Here is a 15,951-nt window from a genome sequence, read left to right on the forward strand (position 1 = left end):
GGGTCCCTATTAACTCTGAGCATGAGCTCATGTGCACGTGTGTATATGTTTATATATGGGTGCCTTCATTGTATGCACAGATACCCCTGATTATCCATGTGCGTGCATAGGAATGGCACCCTCTGTCTGCTTGGAAATGAGACTCCAGAGTTACCCCAGCATGACGCTCACTGCCTCATTTTTTTTTTTTTTTTTTTTTTGAGACAACGTCTCCTATGTTGCCTAGGCTGAAGTGCAGTGGCATGATCACACCTCACTGCAGCCTCAACCACCGAGGCTCAATTGATCCTCCCACCTCAGCCTCCTGAGTAGCTGGGTCTACAGGTGCAGGCCACCACACCTAGCTAATTCTTGTATTTTTAATAGAGACAGGGTTTTGCCATGTTGACCAGGCTGGTATTGAACTCCTGGGCTCAAGTGATCCTCCTGCCTCGGCCAAAGTGCTATGATTACTGGCCTGCACCGCCGCACCCAGCTCCGCTGCCTCTTTTTACAGCCCACTGGCCCAGACCAGGGTCTCAGAATACTGAGCCCACTTTCTGGGGCCAGGGTCAGTAGATGGCTTTGCTGCTGTGTGATTCTAAGCAAGTATCTTGACCTGCGTGTGCCTCAGTGGACCTCAGTTTCCTCACCTATAAAATGAGGGGTTTGGATGAGCTGAGGTCTGAGGTATCCTCCAGCCCAGATAATACATCTTTGTAGTGGATAGGAAGAATGGGTCCCAGGGGTTTCAGGAGGGGATTCCATGGGTACCTCTGACTCTACAGAGAAATGGAAGACTGAGATCTGACTTAGCAGCCTAGAAATGGGGTTCAGCTAATGCTGGGAACAGAGTCCAGTCACTTAGGGTACCAGAGTGTAGCCAAGAGCCCCCTTTTCTGGGCTTGGGGAACCAGAACCATGTGCTCAACAGACCATTGCCTGTACACAAGGTAGAGAGTGCAGGTGTATATTCCTGAACCAGCCACCCTTCTTAAGCTTCAAGCTATAACTACTGAGCCTTTGAGGAAAGTCTACTCTGCCAGACCCCCACAAGCTGGGTGGGGGCAATACATGACAAAGACCCCGCCCTTGGGATGCCAACCATTCACTTGAGAAGACATACACACGTACAATGAGTGATCATCATTTACTGTTTACTGAACAAATAAATGTCCATCAAGGTAGCCATCAACTGGTGAGAAGGGACAAGGAAGGCTGCCTGGAGGAAAAAAGGGTAAGTAGAACCTCTCTCTATTTTTTTTTTTTTTTAAGAGACAGGGTCTGGCTCTGTCATCCAAGCTGGAATGCAGTGGCTTGATTATAGCTCACTGTACCTAAACCCACGTGATCTTCTTATCTCAGCCTCCTGAGTAGCTGGGACTACAGGTGCATGGCATCTGGCTAATTTTTTCATTTTTTGCAGATAACGGGTCTCGCTATGTTGGCCAGGCTGGTCTCAAACTCCTGGCCCCGAGCAATCCTCCCGCCTTGGCCTCCCAAAGTGCTCGGATTATGGGTGTGAGCCACCACACCTGGCCAACTAGAATCTCGAAGACAGGAAAGATCTGGATTTCAGAAAGTTCTGAAGAAGGCATTCCAGGCAGGGGAAACAGCTTGAGCAAAAGGGTGGAGGTGGAAGAGTGCCGTAGAGTCAACGAGGAGTTTGACTTTAGCACAAGATGCATGCAGGAGAAGGGGAGGTGAAGCTGGACAGAACTGGGGCTGGAGCATGGGGGGCATGAGTACTGTGTTAGGAGTGTGGGGCTTTAGGAGCCACATCAGGTTTTAGAACAAACAAGTGGCTTGACAGGAGAGATGTGTTAGGGATTATTTAAAGTCAGCAAGTAGGTCTGAGAGGGTATGAAGTTAGCAGGAAGTGGCTGTGATGGGCAGAGGCTCAGAGTTGCACGGAATGAGGACACTTTGGGTATAACACTCCAAGGGCCACAAGGCGACTCCCCTCTCCACCCTTCAGCCTCAGGTTATTTTTTTCTGGCCTCTTCCTCTGTCCCTAGGGTTAAGGAGTCCCTTGGGGGTTTCAGATGAGGCTGGGACAGAGTTCTATCACTAGTGCATTAACCTCTGGCCTAGGTCACCTCCGGCCTCCTTTTGGGCTAGATGGGCAGTTCTCAGACCCTCCCCCACCAGCCCTGCTCTGCTGACCTAGAACCTCTGGCCCTGGAGATTCTGATATGTGTATTTGTGGTCTCTTCTCAGGCATCTCCCAGGCCACTGGGAGAGCTGGGGCCTAGAACGTGGGGTGGGCAGAATCCTGAGGGCAGAGAGTTTGGAAGAATCTTACAATGGCAGCTCTAGAGGGAAGCCTGGATATGTTGTTGGACAAACTGAGACCCAGAGAGGTAACATGACTTGAGGTCACACAGCAAGTCTAGGGCACTGTGAGGACTGAAAGCCAGGACTCTGGGGAGCCTGAAGCGCCCTGAGGTTTAGACCATCTGGTGCATGTAGCGAATGGAGAGGGTCAGGGCTGGGAGCTATAGGTTCAAATCCTGGCTCTGCCATTGACTATACTTTTGAGACCTAGGAAAGTCACTTGAGCTCTCTGAGTCTGTTTCCTCAACTGTAAAACGGGGAAAATATCCACCTTTTGGGGTTGTTGTGAAGATAAAAAAAAAAAAAACACACATAAAGCACCATAGCACAGGTCGTGGCACACAGTAAGTGTTCAATACATATCAGCTAGTGGTATGGTGGTGCAATAGTAGGTGCCTAATAAATGTTGAATGCATTGTGGAATATGAGTTCACACTCTAACAGTGAGATTGTGAGACTCAGCTTCCCCACGTGTAAATCAGGACTCCTAATCAGCCCCTGTCCTGCCACTTCTGTACAGCCCCGGTAGCAACGTGGATTAAATAAGGTGTGAAAACGTTCAAGTGCAGAGCCCTCTTAGGTCAATGTTTACTCAGCACAGGGCAATTCCTCCCAAGTCCTACTCTGCGAAATTTCCCGTCAGCTTCACTAACTTCTCTACATTCCCAGATGCTCCCCCCGGAACCGGGGGTGGGGGATGTCCCTCTTCTCTGCAGCCTGCCGAGCTGAGGAAAAACCGGGGTGGGAAAGCAGAAAGTGTGTAGGGCTGAGGAGGTGAGCCCGAGGAGGGAGGGAGAGCAGGGAGAAGGGCAATGGGGAGAATGGAGGTGCACAGACGTGGTGTGGATCGAGAACGGGGTCCGCATCGCGGGACTTGGACATAGGATGCAGTGAAAGGATTTGGGGAGCAGTGGGAGAGGTAAGGGTGCTTCGATCCGGGAAGAGGCAGGAAAATGAGGAGCCGGTAGGAGGGAGTGGAGATCCTCCTCGCGGAGAGCTCGCCGCGGCGCAGGGCTCCCAGCTCCCCGCAGCTGCCTCCCCGAACACTCACCCTCCCGGTTCCGAGAACGTTTCCCCGCCCGAGCGCCCGAGCGCCCGGCCCGCAAAAAGGACGGGGGGGGGGAATCCGCAGCCCGGGATTGGCTGCCTCCCCGCCAGCCGGTGACGCGAGGCGGGCGGGCCTCTTTGTGACATCACAATCAGCTGTTTGAACGTTCCAATTTGTGCCGTGAGCCCCGCCGCAGCGGCCGCACAGACTCAAAGCCCGGCGGGCGAGCTCAGCAGCCCGGAGCGACCGCGGCCCCGCCGCCTCCCCCGCGAGCCCCAGCGATGCGGCCTGGCCTGTGAGCGGCCGGCGACCCTGGGACGTCCCGCCGCACAACTACCTCAACGCCGTGCCGCCCCCCTCCCGCCCCCAGGTGAGTCCCGACCCGGGTGGGCCTAGGGGGCTCCCCCGCCACGGACACGCCCTGAGACCCCCGCACCCGGGCCTTTGTCTCTCTCCGCCGGCGGCCGCCGGGGCCGCGTTCCCGGCTCCCAATTGGTTGCCGCATGCCCGGTAGACCATGACGTCGTTCTATTTGCATATGACATTGAGACGTCACCAAGGCCGGCACCGCCCCCACAGGCTCGGGTCGCTTGTCCTCCCGTGACCCGGTAGCCGCTGTGTCGGGGCTGGGCCCTGGGTGAGACGCTGCAATCCAAAGGGGGCTGCAGGGGGTCGGCGATTTCCTAGGGCTAATCCAGGGGCTGGGGTCAGGCCTCTGATCCCCTACTTTCTCTTTGCAACCTGAGAAGGAGTCAGACGGCGCTGCTGGGCCTAGGTCGAGGGGGTCGTCAGGAGTTCGGGGCTACCTCGGACTCCAGGTGGTTGGGACAGCACCAGATGGTGGTGGGATACCCTCCCTCTGGCTCCAGACTCCGCCCCCAGGGACTAACAGAATAACATCCTCCTAATCCCTGATTTGTGTGCAGCGCCTTAGCTGATGTCACTCCCAGACCCAAAATGAGGGGTCTTAGACCCCAGTTCATGGAAGGGGCAACAGGCTCAGAGAGGAGAATTAGCTCACTTGAGGTCACACAACCAATTAGAGTCATGCTCACTGAGTGACAGATGCATTATTAGCTAGGGCATGGACATAATAGAGGCTCAATACAAGTGGGAAGATACACATCTTCCTTCCGCTGGGGACCTGATCTTGGGCTCGGCCCCATCACGGTTTGATAGGCTCCTAGGTCTCCTTACTCCTGGACCTTTTTCCAGGGAATCTCTGGAGATTGGTTCACGTTTTGTGGTCCTGACCCTTTCTGTCCTCACTGTACCTTGGAGTCCTAGAGTCCAATAAAATCGCTGCCTCCCAGCTGTTTGGATCACAGAGAGGTGAGTCATTGGCTGCCTCGGGGTGTCTCCAGGGCTGATGTTGGGGTTGGAGGGTGGGGTGAGGGTTCCCTCTATTGGCCCTTTACCTCCCCAACTTCCTAGGTTGTCAGCTAGGAAGGGCCTGACCTGGCCTAGTGCAGACAATTCCAAGTGTTTTGCTGCTCCCTTCTCACCTCTGCCCACAGAGAGTATAGGAAAAGGGATAGGATAAGGAGAGTTTCTGACTTAAGTGGATGGGCCTAGAGGCTGAACCAGGAACTCCTTTCCTGCTGGGAGTTTGCTCAAGGATGGGCTGGGAGTAGGGATGGCTTAGGGCACAAATGCTATTCTGGGCAGAGCTGCTGTAGTTATTAAAGGGAATGGTTCTCCCTGGAGCAGAACTGGGAATGTGAGAACCAGGAAGCTGGCAGGGCTGGGAAAGGAAATCTGGGAGGCTTCCCAAGTGGTCAGGAGAGGGGGCAGGCACTGGCTGGCTGGTGCTGCTGTCACTCCTGGCTGTCATTGACTTGCTGTGTGACCTCAGACAGGGAGCTTCTCCCCTGAGCCTCCCTCCCCTAAACCTATCTGAAATTTGAGGAGGCACAGTGCAGGCTCTGGTACACAGTGGGTCTTCAGGAAGTGCATGCTAAATCTTGGTGCCAGTAACCCCAGACCCTTTTGTAGCTAGGCGAGGGGTGGTGTGGCTAGGTCAAGGTCTTTTTCACCTCCCTGTACCCCTGCATCATTGTATTCTTGGGGATTGTTTGCTGAGTCTTTCCTGACATCCTCCTAATCTGGACTGGATGCACAGTAACGTGGGACTAGGACTGCCCTGCCACTATCTAGCCATGTATTTTTGGATAGATTATGTCTTCTTTTTGATCATCACATTGTAAAATGGGCTGGGTGAATATGATGGTCCCTGAAACAGCTCTTAACTTCTCTTTCATATTCCATGAAGTAGGAGGTTCTTGGAAGGAGGATGTGCCTCATTAAGGCCTTGATATTCCCTTCCTTCAAGAGGGGCCAAACTTTCTGGGCTTTTGGTAATGGAGTCACCAGCTCCCTGTGGCTACAGATGGGTTGGGATATGTGAATTGTGCTGGGCGGACACTAGTGGGGGGTGGTGCCACCTTCTTAACCCCTGTAGATCTCCCACCCCCATCCCACCAGGGAAGCCAACATCTTGAGCCTACTGTGAGTCTGCAAATGTGGAAATATTCTCAGGGTATGGAAGTGAGGTGATTCTGCAGCAAGTGTGAAAACGTTTCCAGGGAATGGGGGAGGTAGCAATAAGCATGGCAGTACTGCAGGTGGATTAGCAGAAAGAGGAGAAATACCTCCAGGGAAGTCTGGACCTGCCCCCAGGAAGTTCTACAGGAAGTGTGGAAACACCCTTAGAGAATGGTGACAAGTGGCTCAGCAGCAAAACCATTGAGCATCTTCAGGGAACAGGTGTGGAGAGTCAGTCAGGCTTCAGGTCCTGGGGGAGTATGGCCAGCAGCCCCCAGCCAAGCTCTAGTCCTGAGGTAGGCTGGCATGGGGAGGGGGTAGATCTAGAGCTACCACCTTGGTGTTTCCATTTCTGGAGTAGGGGGTCTTCATCTTCACCCAGGGAAGGATTGGTTAAGGGCTTGCCTGGGTCTGGGTCCAACCCTCAGTGCTCATCCTTAAGGGCCCCTGGAAACTTGACAGCTCCCTTCCTCCATCATCACCTCCCACTGACCTGCTGTCTCCCTGAGCCCAGGCAACCTGATCTTCCTCCTAGCCTCGGATGCTGCCCTTGAACAGGAGCCGAGGAAAAGGGGGTCAGAGGGGGGAGGGCATGCCATCTTTACACCTCATATGACAGACACAACAGAGCCATGCCAAATCACATGGTAAGATGGTAGCAGTTCTATGGGATTTCTGCTGGCCAGTGCTTTTCAAACCACACAGGCTCCAGGAGTGGTTCTTTTTTTTTTTTTTTTTTGAGTTGGAGTCTCGCTCTGTCACCCAGGCTGGAGTGCAGTGGCCAGATCTCAGCTCACTGCAAGCTCCACCTCCTGGGTTCACGCCATTCTCCTGCCTCAGCCTCCCAAGTAGCTGGGACTACAGGCGCCCCCCACCTCGCCTGGCTAGTTTTTGGTATTTTTTAGTAGAGACGGGGTTTCACCGTGTAGACCAGGATGGTCTCGATCTCCTGACCTCGTGATCCGCCCGTCTCGGCCTCCCAAAGTGCTGGGATTACAGGCTTGAGCCACCGCGCCCGGCCCCAGGAGTGGTTCTTAATCTCTAGGGTCAAAGATTGCTGTTTAGGAAATCATGATGAAAACCAAGGTCCTTTTTCCCAGAAAAATACACATGGACCATGACCCCTGTCCACCAAGTTGAAAATATCAAATTCAGACAGACACCCGGAAAAGGCAATAGAATATGGTGATTCTGGGTGCTATCTCTGGAATCGGACTGTGTGGATTCAAATCCCACCTTTGTATCTTACTAGCTGTGAGACTTTGGGAAAGTTAACTTCTCTGTGCCTCAATTTCTTCAACTGTAAAGTAAGGATAGTAATTATCTACTTCCTGTAGTTGTTGTGAGGATTACATGAGGTAATGTAGGTAAAGCTGCTTAGTATACTGCCAGGAAGATAAATGTTAGCTATTATTATTATTATTATTATTATTATTATTATTATTATTGAGACTGAGTTTCGCTCTATCACCCAGGCTGGAATGCAGTGGTGCCTTGCAGGTTCCAGTGATTCTCCTGCCTCAGCCTAGGAGTACAGGCACCCGCCACCACGCCCAGCTAATTTTTGTATTATTAGTAGAGACGGGGTTTCACCATGTTGGCCAGACTGGTCTCAAACTCCTGACCTCAAGTAATTCACCCACTTCTGCCTCCCAAAGTGCTGGGATTACAGGCGTGAGCCACCATGCCCGGCCTAGCTATATTGTGATGATAACAAGCAGACAGTATGGGCAATTTCCTCCCTGCCTGGAGAACTCCTATTTACTCCTCAGAGTCCAGCTTGGATGTCCAATTCTCTGGAGACCTTCCCTGGCAGAGCTGTGCCATATGTCACTCTTTCTATGTTCCTAAAGCACCCTGTAATAATAACTATTAGTCTGTTGAGTGCTTACCATATGCCCAGACATAGTTCTAAGCACTTTATAAGTGTTTAGCTCATTTAGTTCTTCCCCCCACCGCCTTTTTTCCTTTCAGTAACTTTGATATAGCTCATTTAATTCTTATTAGAGCCTGGAGGAGGATACTATTATTAGCTTATTTAATTCTTATAAGAGCCCGGAGGAAGGTACTATTATCATTGTTTTTTGACAGATGAGAAAACTAAGGCACAGATAAGTTAAATAACTTCCTAAAAATCATACAGAAGATTAAAAACAAACAAACAAACCTGGATTTGAATACAGAAAGCACATATCCTCAAAGTGTCCGCACATATCCCTGTTGTGTGTACCCTTCTCCCTGCTCTGGGGGTGATATATTCTGTCCTCTGCCCCAAGCCAGGAGTGGGGTGAACCTCAATCAGTGGTGACTCTCAACGTCCTTCTATGATTCCCAGGTTTTTGCACTGCCATAGGGCGCCCCCGTGAGGCCGCTTCGCCCCCCACCATGTTCCAGCGCCTCACCAGCCTCTTCTTCAGCACCCCCTCGCCCCCTGAAGACCCAGACTGCCCCCGCGCCTTCGTGTCGGAGGAGGATGAAGTGGACGGCTGGCTCATCATTGACCTGCCGGGTGAGGTCTGGGTCTGCCTCCTGGGCCTGTGAAGTCATTCTAAGGGCAGATGGCCGAGCAGAGGGGAAGGGCGCTGCTGGGGGATTGGGGAGTCCCCCAAGCCTACTGGAGGTGGGGTCACGGGACCCCTTACCATGAGAGCCGGGGCCCTCTCCTGGCGGCCCAGGAGAGGCCGCACGTCAGGTCCCTCAGGGCAGCAGGGCGAGACTCCTGGCCCGTGGGTGCCCCGGGGAGCTGCGGACGGGCTGCGGGTCTGACTAACGATGCCCTTTCTCTCCCCGCCCCCTTGTCCGGTGTGTGTGTGTGTCCCTCCTCGCTGCTCCCCTCCTCTGCACGGCTCCCAACCCGCGCCCCTTAGACAGCTACGCGGCTCCACCCAGCCCCGGGGCCGCCTCTGCCCCCGCGGGCCGCCCTCCGCCCGCGCCCTCCTTGATGGACGAGAGCTGGTTTGTTACCCCTCCCGCCTGTTTTACTGCAGAGGGGCCTGGACTCGGTCCCGCCCGCCTCCAGAGCAGCCCCCTGGAGGACCTCCTCATCGAGCACCCCAGCATGTCCGTTTACGTCACCGGCAGCACCATAGTGCTGGAGCCCGGGCCCCCTTCCCCGCTCCCGGACGCGGCCCTGCCGGACGGCGACCTCAGCGAAGGGTGAGCGAGCCGGGGGCGGAGCCTGGATGCCCAGGGAGACGGATCTTGGAGGCCAGGGTCCAGGCCAGGAGGCTGGGGTAGTTGCCTTTGAGACAAAGTAGGGGGCCCGTGAGCCGCAGGGCGAGGCTACAGGCTGGCCTGAGGATGGAGGGGCTGGGCTGTTGGGTGGGAGAGGCGTGGCTTAGTGGCCGGGGCGAGGCTTGGGAAGGAGGGGCGTGGCTAAGAGGCCGGGGCCGGATTTGGAGGCTTGAGGAGCGTGGCTGCAGCGTCTAGGGAGTGGGACTTAAAGAGAAAGGCAAGGGTGGAATGGGGAGTGGGGGGTCCAGTCTTCCCCGAGGTCCAGTTTACCTGTTATGGGCTAGAACCGAGGAGACACCTCCGGGTTGGTACCCACAAGAAGGGCGTCGGGCACCCCAATCTGAACGGACACAGAACTGCGCCAAAGCAAGGGTGGGAGATGGCAGCGCCCCCTAGCCCCCCCACCCGGCTCACCCGGCTTGACCGAGCCTCGCTCTGTCCCCACAGGGAGTTGGCGCCTGCCCGCCGCGAGCCCCGGGCCGGGCGCCACGTCGCTCCTCTGCCAGCGCGGGCGGCGCTGCTGGAAAAGGCGGGCCAGGTGCGGCGGCTGCAGCGGGCCCGGCAGCGGGCGGAGCGCCACGCGCTGAGCGCCAAGGCGGTGCAGCGACAGAACCGAGCCCGCGAGGGCCGTCCGCGCCGGTCCAAGAACCAGGGCAGCTTCATCTACCAGCCGTGCCAGCGCCAGTTTAACTACTGAGCGTCCACCGGCCGCGCCGCGAACCCCCTGCTGACTCCCGATCCCTGTCGGGCACCTCTGACGCCTCGGGCTGGACACCGAAACCTCCCTTCTTAAAGCGTGTGAGGTTAGGTGATAGCCGACACCCTCAATATCCCCATCTCTGATCGTCTAATCTGCCTCTGAACCCCTTCAAGCCCCCTTCACCCTCACTCCTTCTGGCCCCCATACCCAGCATCTAATCATCCATGCCCCTACTCCTGACCCCTCCATCCTTTCTTCTCTGATCCCCATCCCTGTCTTTCCCCTTCACCCTTGCCCTTCAGTCCTCTACCTCTGGCCCACCCCTATTTCTGAAAGCTGCTTCCAGTCCCTGATCTGGCTCATTCCTCACTTTCAACTCCCACCTTACATGAGTCACACTATCCCATGGTTGGCATTACACTTACTCCTGTTCCCTTATTCTTCATTCCCAGTAATTCCCTCCCAAATGGTGGGGACCCTGAGCCCAGCTCTGACCAGGTAGAGCCTTTGCAGCCTGGGCTGCTGTCATTGCCCTCTAGTAAGGGCTCAGGGTTTTGCTAATTTTAGTCTCCCCTTCCTTCTGCCTTGGGGACGGTACTCTGTGGAGCTACTTAGGCCTGGAAAAGTACAGTATGTAGAAGAGGACTGTGAGATGTGAGTTAGAGGGAGAAGACGGAGGGAATCTAGGGAACGAGGCAGCCTATTGGAGATGCAACAGGACAGACAACGTTGAGAAGCTGCAGGGAGCAGGGCACCAAGGGAGTGTGCACTGTGCTTGCTCAGAGAGGCCAAACCCTGCTCCCAGGCTGAAGCCTGGAGTCTGCCCCCACTTCCCTTTTCTATAATCCACCCTTGTGCAGGCCCCGGAATCTGAAGGGCTTAGTACCTTGCCACTCTACCCCTGACATGTCACCCGAGTAGAAGCTGGGCAAGGCCCCCACCATCCTGGCCATCTTTTCACAAGCCCAAGGTGCTAGAACTAGCTTAGGAGACATGCAGGCCACAGGGCTTCTAGGCGGGGAAAGGGCACACACTCTGGGTCAGAGTGCAGAGCAGTGATGCTGGAGGACACACCATGGGGTGAAGTCATCCCAAGGCTGACAGCTCAGCTTTCACCTTGCCTCTGGCCTTGTATTTCACACCCTGCTCAGTATGGCTAGCCAGCAATCCTGAGTAGGAGTCCAGGACCCCCACTGTCCCAATCTGCAAATTGTTCCTATCCAGGTTCAGGGCCTTCAGGGGGCCTCTTTTCATTTTCTCCCACAGGCCTCTCTTTCTTTCTAGGTTGCTGGGGAGAGATGGGTGCCCTATGGTCCCCCTCCCCTCCTCCTCCAGTAAGTACCTGGAGGAGGGAACCTGAATCCCTGGGGGAGACACACAGGGCAGGGGCCACCGGCCTCCCCCTTCTTGTGGTGAGACTGAATTTTGGGCTCAGACACCAGCAACAGCCTCTTGGGATGCCCCAAGTTGCTTACCATTTCCTCTTTCTAGCCACCCTTTTCTAGTGTGTGCCCACTCTTCCTTGGAACTTTTAAGACTTCTTGGTACATATGAACGTAAGTCCTCCCCTCACCCCAACTCTAGGTTTCCAGGCCTCACAGCCAAGCTGAGGCTTGGAGAAAACTGCATTCCCATGAGGGCAAAGGCAGCTGCCCTCCCTGACCCTATAGCCCCAGGCCGGGGATATGTGGGGAAGGGATGGGGTATCCCCATGGATGCTGGGATGAGGACAGAGGAATACCTGATGGGGTCTCCTATTCCAGGGAATAAGCCAAATTAACACTAAAAACGGATCAAAGCTCCCACGCCAGTCCACTAGGGCCCCAGTAGTTGACAGCCTTGCTCCTCTCCCCAAGTTCTCCTTCAGTTACAACCTAGTTGCTTTTATTCTTCCAGCTACCACTTGGGCACTTCACAGCCAGCCTAGGGTCTTCGGCACCTCCAAGAGCTGAAACTCCCTCCAATCCTTCTTGCCTACTCCTCACTGCCAGCTGGGACCTAGGCTCAGTCCTGTGTGGTGCCCATGATCCTTTTCTGGTGGGGGAAGAGTTTAAGTTATAGGGCATTTGGCTCAAATTTTAAAAGACCTTTTCTTTACCTGTATTTCTGGAGGCTCCTGTAGTTCTAGAACCCAATCTCTCACCTGGCAGGTTGCAAGGCTATTTTTTTGTACCTTTCCTGTAGATTCTGTAGCATTTGAGTGTGGCAATATTTTAATTGTGTATAGATTTCTAAAAACGAACACTACTCAGTCTCCTGCTAGTCTGACTCCTGAAGCATCAGCCCTTGTCATACTGTATTGACTGTGTACGTGCCTTTCACCTTGAGCATGCTTCAGGATTTTTTTTTTTAAACCACAGAACTTGAATACGTGAGGGAACCAGAGTTCAAAGTCCTATGCAACCTTAGGAGGGGGTTAGAGACTCTGTTTTGATCGATGTTTTCAGAGGCCCTAGAGTTTGTACCAGTTTGTGAGTATTAATGTCAGTACTACCAGCACTTTGCCAAAACTGTGTCAGAGGGACCCCTGTTTCTAGAGTGAGTCCCAGTTACATCAAAGAGTGACTTCCAGTTATCCCCCAGTTAAGTCTGAGTGGTTCCTTCAAGCTGGGTGTCTTTCCAGCCTTTGCCAGTCTAGTCCCAGCAGGGCACCGTGTGTGTATGAATGCAGTTTGGTGCTGTTTTAGAGTATGTATGCCTGCTCCCTAGCCCCCTGCCTGGAACCCTCTGATCAACTTGCTCTGACCTATAATGTCTTAGGTGCAACAGGGACCCCATCAGAGCTCTTGGATACCCCCCAGATCCATGTGGCTTTACATGAGGGGACTGAATGCAGACACACCTTAGCCCCCTTCTACTACTTTCCCTCTCGCCCTGCCACCTAGTTCCACATGGAACCAACAAGTTGAGTGCATCCCTGTTGGGTGTTTTGAGACTGGCTGAAATGAGGAGATTTTGACCATGTGATGTGTCAACAGACTCAAGGAAACAACCACCTCAACTGGGTCATGTGGCATGCCTGTGTATGTGTGTAACAGAATTCTGATTGTTAGACTGTAATGTTATTCCTCTATGGGAGAAAAAAATTAATTAATATAAAGAAAAACAAATAAAAATCTATTTAAAGCACATGATCGTTTCTGCCTGAGTTGAGCTTAAGTATGAGAAGCACTTTGTAATCTTAAGCACCGTAGTGGCACAGGGTATTATGATAAAGCTGGCTTTGGTTCTGGTGTGTGTGTATGGGAGAGGAAGAGGGGAGATGAGCTTACTGGGAACAGAGCCAGACAATGGGGTCTGACTCATAAATGACTACTTTTAGAAGATCCTTATAATGCAAGACGCATACATGAAGACAGCTGAAATAGAGATGAGAATAAGAGCATGACAGAATGACCAACTCATCCTTTTGGTTTCAGGCACTGGGTTAGAGCAAGGGCAAGGAGCCACTGGAAGGAAAGGATGAAGTCTAGCCCTAGGGGAGATGCAGCAGAAGGCTGAAGCCCAGGCTGAGACAAGGCCAGGGCCCCCAGCATCAGAGTCTCCTGAAAGTTGGGGGTAGGGTGGGGCAGAAGGAGCTGGCTTTGGAGACTACATGCATTTTGAAGCAGGGCAGCCAGAGTGAAATGTAGTGAACATCTCTGAAATATACAACACAAAATGACCCCTCTAATTTGGGAGCTGCTCCATCTAACCACAGAACTGGACTGAAGGTGGAAACCTGACCTAAACTGGACTAGATTCTTTTTTTTTTTTTGAGACGGAGTTTTACTCATTGCCCAGGCTGGAGTGCAATGGTACAATCTTGGCTCACCGCAACCTCTGCCTATTGGGTTCTAGCAATTCTCCTGCCTCAGCCTCCCCAGTAGCTTGGGTTACAGGCATGCGCCACCATGCCCAGCTAATTTTGTATTTTTAGTAGTGATGGGGTTTCTCCATGTTGGTCAGGCTGGTCTCGAACTCCCGACCTCAGGTGATCTGCCCGCCTAGGCCTTCCAAAGTGCTGGGATTACAGGTGTGAGCCACCGCACCTGGCCCTGGACTAGATTCTTGATGCTGGCACAATCTTACAGGCCAGTCTGGGCTTACCTCCTGCACGGAAGAGATGTAAGCACAATTGTTTTGGATCTATCCACCATGCATATGGAGAAGCAATGTGTGACGTGGTGAAAAAGTGCTGTCTCAGCTGCTGACAGCTTCCTGTCCCTAGAAAATCCTGGGTGGTCATTGATCTTCTCTAAGTTGAGCAATATATATCAAAGTACCTGGCACAGTGCTGAACAGGGTTAGTTTCTTCAAAGCCAAGAATGAGGTGAGAGAGCAAGTATGTACATTTTCCTCAACTTGCCAGGCGGACATCTCAGGTGCAATGAGGACTAGATGGGAATTCCATTCACAAAGAAGGCAGTGTCTGCTTATTTAAGGTCCAAAGAAAGAGCTTATCACCCAAAAATCCCTTACCAATAACATAACTTTGTTCTATGACAATGACATTTATTTAACACATTATTTCGCATTGTACAAATCCTTAGATTCTCTTTATTCACTGGTCCATTTCTACAACAAATACATCCAAAACACTATATAATAAAATTATTTACAACATTTCCAAATGAGAAGCTTGCTTTTGCCCCCACTACTGCTATTCACACACAGTACTTCCACAGCACAATACGTCATTAGGAGATCTAAAAATGCTCACCCTGTACTCTAGGCTGCTTAGGAAATGTGAAAACTAATAACATAATGGCATTAGCTCCTTTCAATACAAGACAACATTTTAGAAACCCTGAACTTCAACTCGCAACACCAAAAGGGCTCAACAATCCTGCTTTCCCCATTGCACTTTATGAAACAGGTTGCAGGGACTAGGAAAAGGGCCACATTATTAAAATTACTAACTGTACAGAAATTGATTTAAAAAAGTCACAGCTCAAAATTGCTCTTTGTAAAAGTCACACACATTTACAAGTATCAAGTCGCCGTCCTGCTTGTTTACTTGGATTTTCTTCGCTTGGATTGCACCGCACTGGTTATGTCTGTGGGGGGAAAGAAAGGACGTGTTCAGTGGAGGTAACACTTTATAGCAGTACCCTTTAGGCAGTCCACAACAAGCAGGGTAGACCTAAGGAGAGCCCTACTTGACTCGGAATCTGTCTAAGAGGTGCTCTGAATGGAGCACAGGCTTTGCTTGATGACCTATGTGGGAAGAGGGTGTGGTCCTGCATTGGGCGGAATTGGGGGAATGCGACAAAGATGGTGGGCGATGAAGCACACTGACTAGAGAAAGTGCAGGGTGGAGAGAGCCTTTGTAGCTGGGCAATTCACCCACTGTTTCCCTCACCAGGTCCCATCATACAACGAAGTATGAATAGATAGATTGACAATGCTTTTGGTGGAAATCAATGAGTAATGCCATAAGCAAGTAAGTTGTGTTAGAGTGCAAAACAAAACCTGCCTTGGGATCCCTTTTGGAGCCAAGCTATTGTTTCACAGTAAGGAACCATTTTTGTCATGCTATAGTCAAGGTCTGAACAACATAACCATGGGCCCTGGTCAATGAGTGTCTACTATGGCCCAGCCAGTTATATCAAGACTGTGGAAGGCTGGGCGTGGTGGCTCACGTCTATAATGCCAGCACTTTGGGAGGCCGAGGCAGGTGGATTGTCTGAGGTCAGGAGTTTGAGACTAGTTTGGCCCATCTCTACTAAAATACACAAAAATCAGCAGGGCGTGGTGATGTGTGCCTGTAATCCCAGCTACTCGGGAGGCTGAGGCAGGGGAATTGCTTGAACCAGGGAGGTGAAGGTTGCAGTAAGCTGAGATCCCACCACTGTACTGCAGCCTGGGTGACAGCGAGACTGTCTCAAAAAAAAAAAAAAAAAAAGACTGTGGATACATCAGTCATGAATGCAATTCAGAACAAGCAAGAGCCTGCTCTGAGTCCAAGTGAGCCTGAAGGTTTCATGGAAGAGGGGAACTGAGTGATTTACACACAGAATGACAGTGACATAAAGGAAAATGACTATGTTTTGATTCCTTCAGTTTCTCTTGTCTTAACTTAAACTTGTGCCAGACTTAAACAGTGTTTCTTTTTTTTTTTTTTTTT

General features: G+C 52.3%; 2 protein-coding genes across 9 annotated transcripts in view; one reads left to right on the forward strand and one right to left on the reverse strand.

Moving 5' to 3' along the window:
• The first annotated feature begins 3,516 nt into the window (after positions 1-3,516).
• On the forward strand, positions 3,517-12,973 carry TP53INP2 (tumor protein p53 inducible nuclear protein 2). 4 transcript variants are annotated; one of them, XM_017878711.1, is made up of 5 exons: positions 3,517-3,734; positions 4,580-4,696; positions 8,244-8,417; positions 8,776-9,064; positions 9,590-12,973. In XM_017878711.1, the coding sequence occupies exons 3-5, from the start codon at positions 8,294-8,296 to the stop codon at positions 9,837-9,839; spliced, it is 663 nt and encodes a 220-aa protein (XP_017734200.1). In that variant the 5' UTR covers positions 3,517-3,734; positions 4,580-4,696; positions 8,244-8,293; the 3' UTR covers positions 9,840-12,973. The 4 variants fall into 4 exon arrangements, with proteins under 4 accessions (XP_017734200.1, XP_017734222.1, XP_017734216.1 ...); XM_017878733.1 differs by having other exon boundaries at positions 3,523-3,734; positions 8,896-9,064; XM_017878718.1 differs by lacking the exon at positions 3,517-3,734 and adding an exon at positions 3,915-4,001.
• A 1,344-nt stretch (positions 12,974-14,317) lies between these two features.
• NCOA6 (nuclear receptor coactivator 6) overlaps positions 14,318-15,951 on the reverse strand; it is a 73,299-nt gene continuing 71,665 nt past the window's right edge. For 3 of the 5 annotated variants that reach the window (XM_017878766.1, XM_017878762.1, XM_017878753.1), the window contains exon 13: positions 14,318-14,881. In XM_017878766.1, coding sequence (XP_017734255.1) covers positions 14,838-14,881 — 44 coding nt within the window. In that variant the 3' untranslated portion in view covers positions 14,318-14,837. The remainder of the gene's footprint in view (positions 14,882-15,951) is intronic. The other 2 variants (XM_017878745.1, XM_017878777.1) reach the window with 1 other exon arrangement.

This window comes from Rhinopithecus bieti, unplaced genomic scaffold (assembly GCF_001698545.2).
Source record: "Rhinopithecus bieti isolate Rb0 unplaced genomic scaffold, ASM169854v2 scaffold_65, whole genome shotgun sequence".
Lineage (NCBI taxonomy): Eukaryota > Metazoa > Chordata > Mammalia > Primates > Cercopithecidae > Rhinopithecus > Rhinopithecus bieti.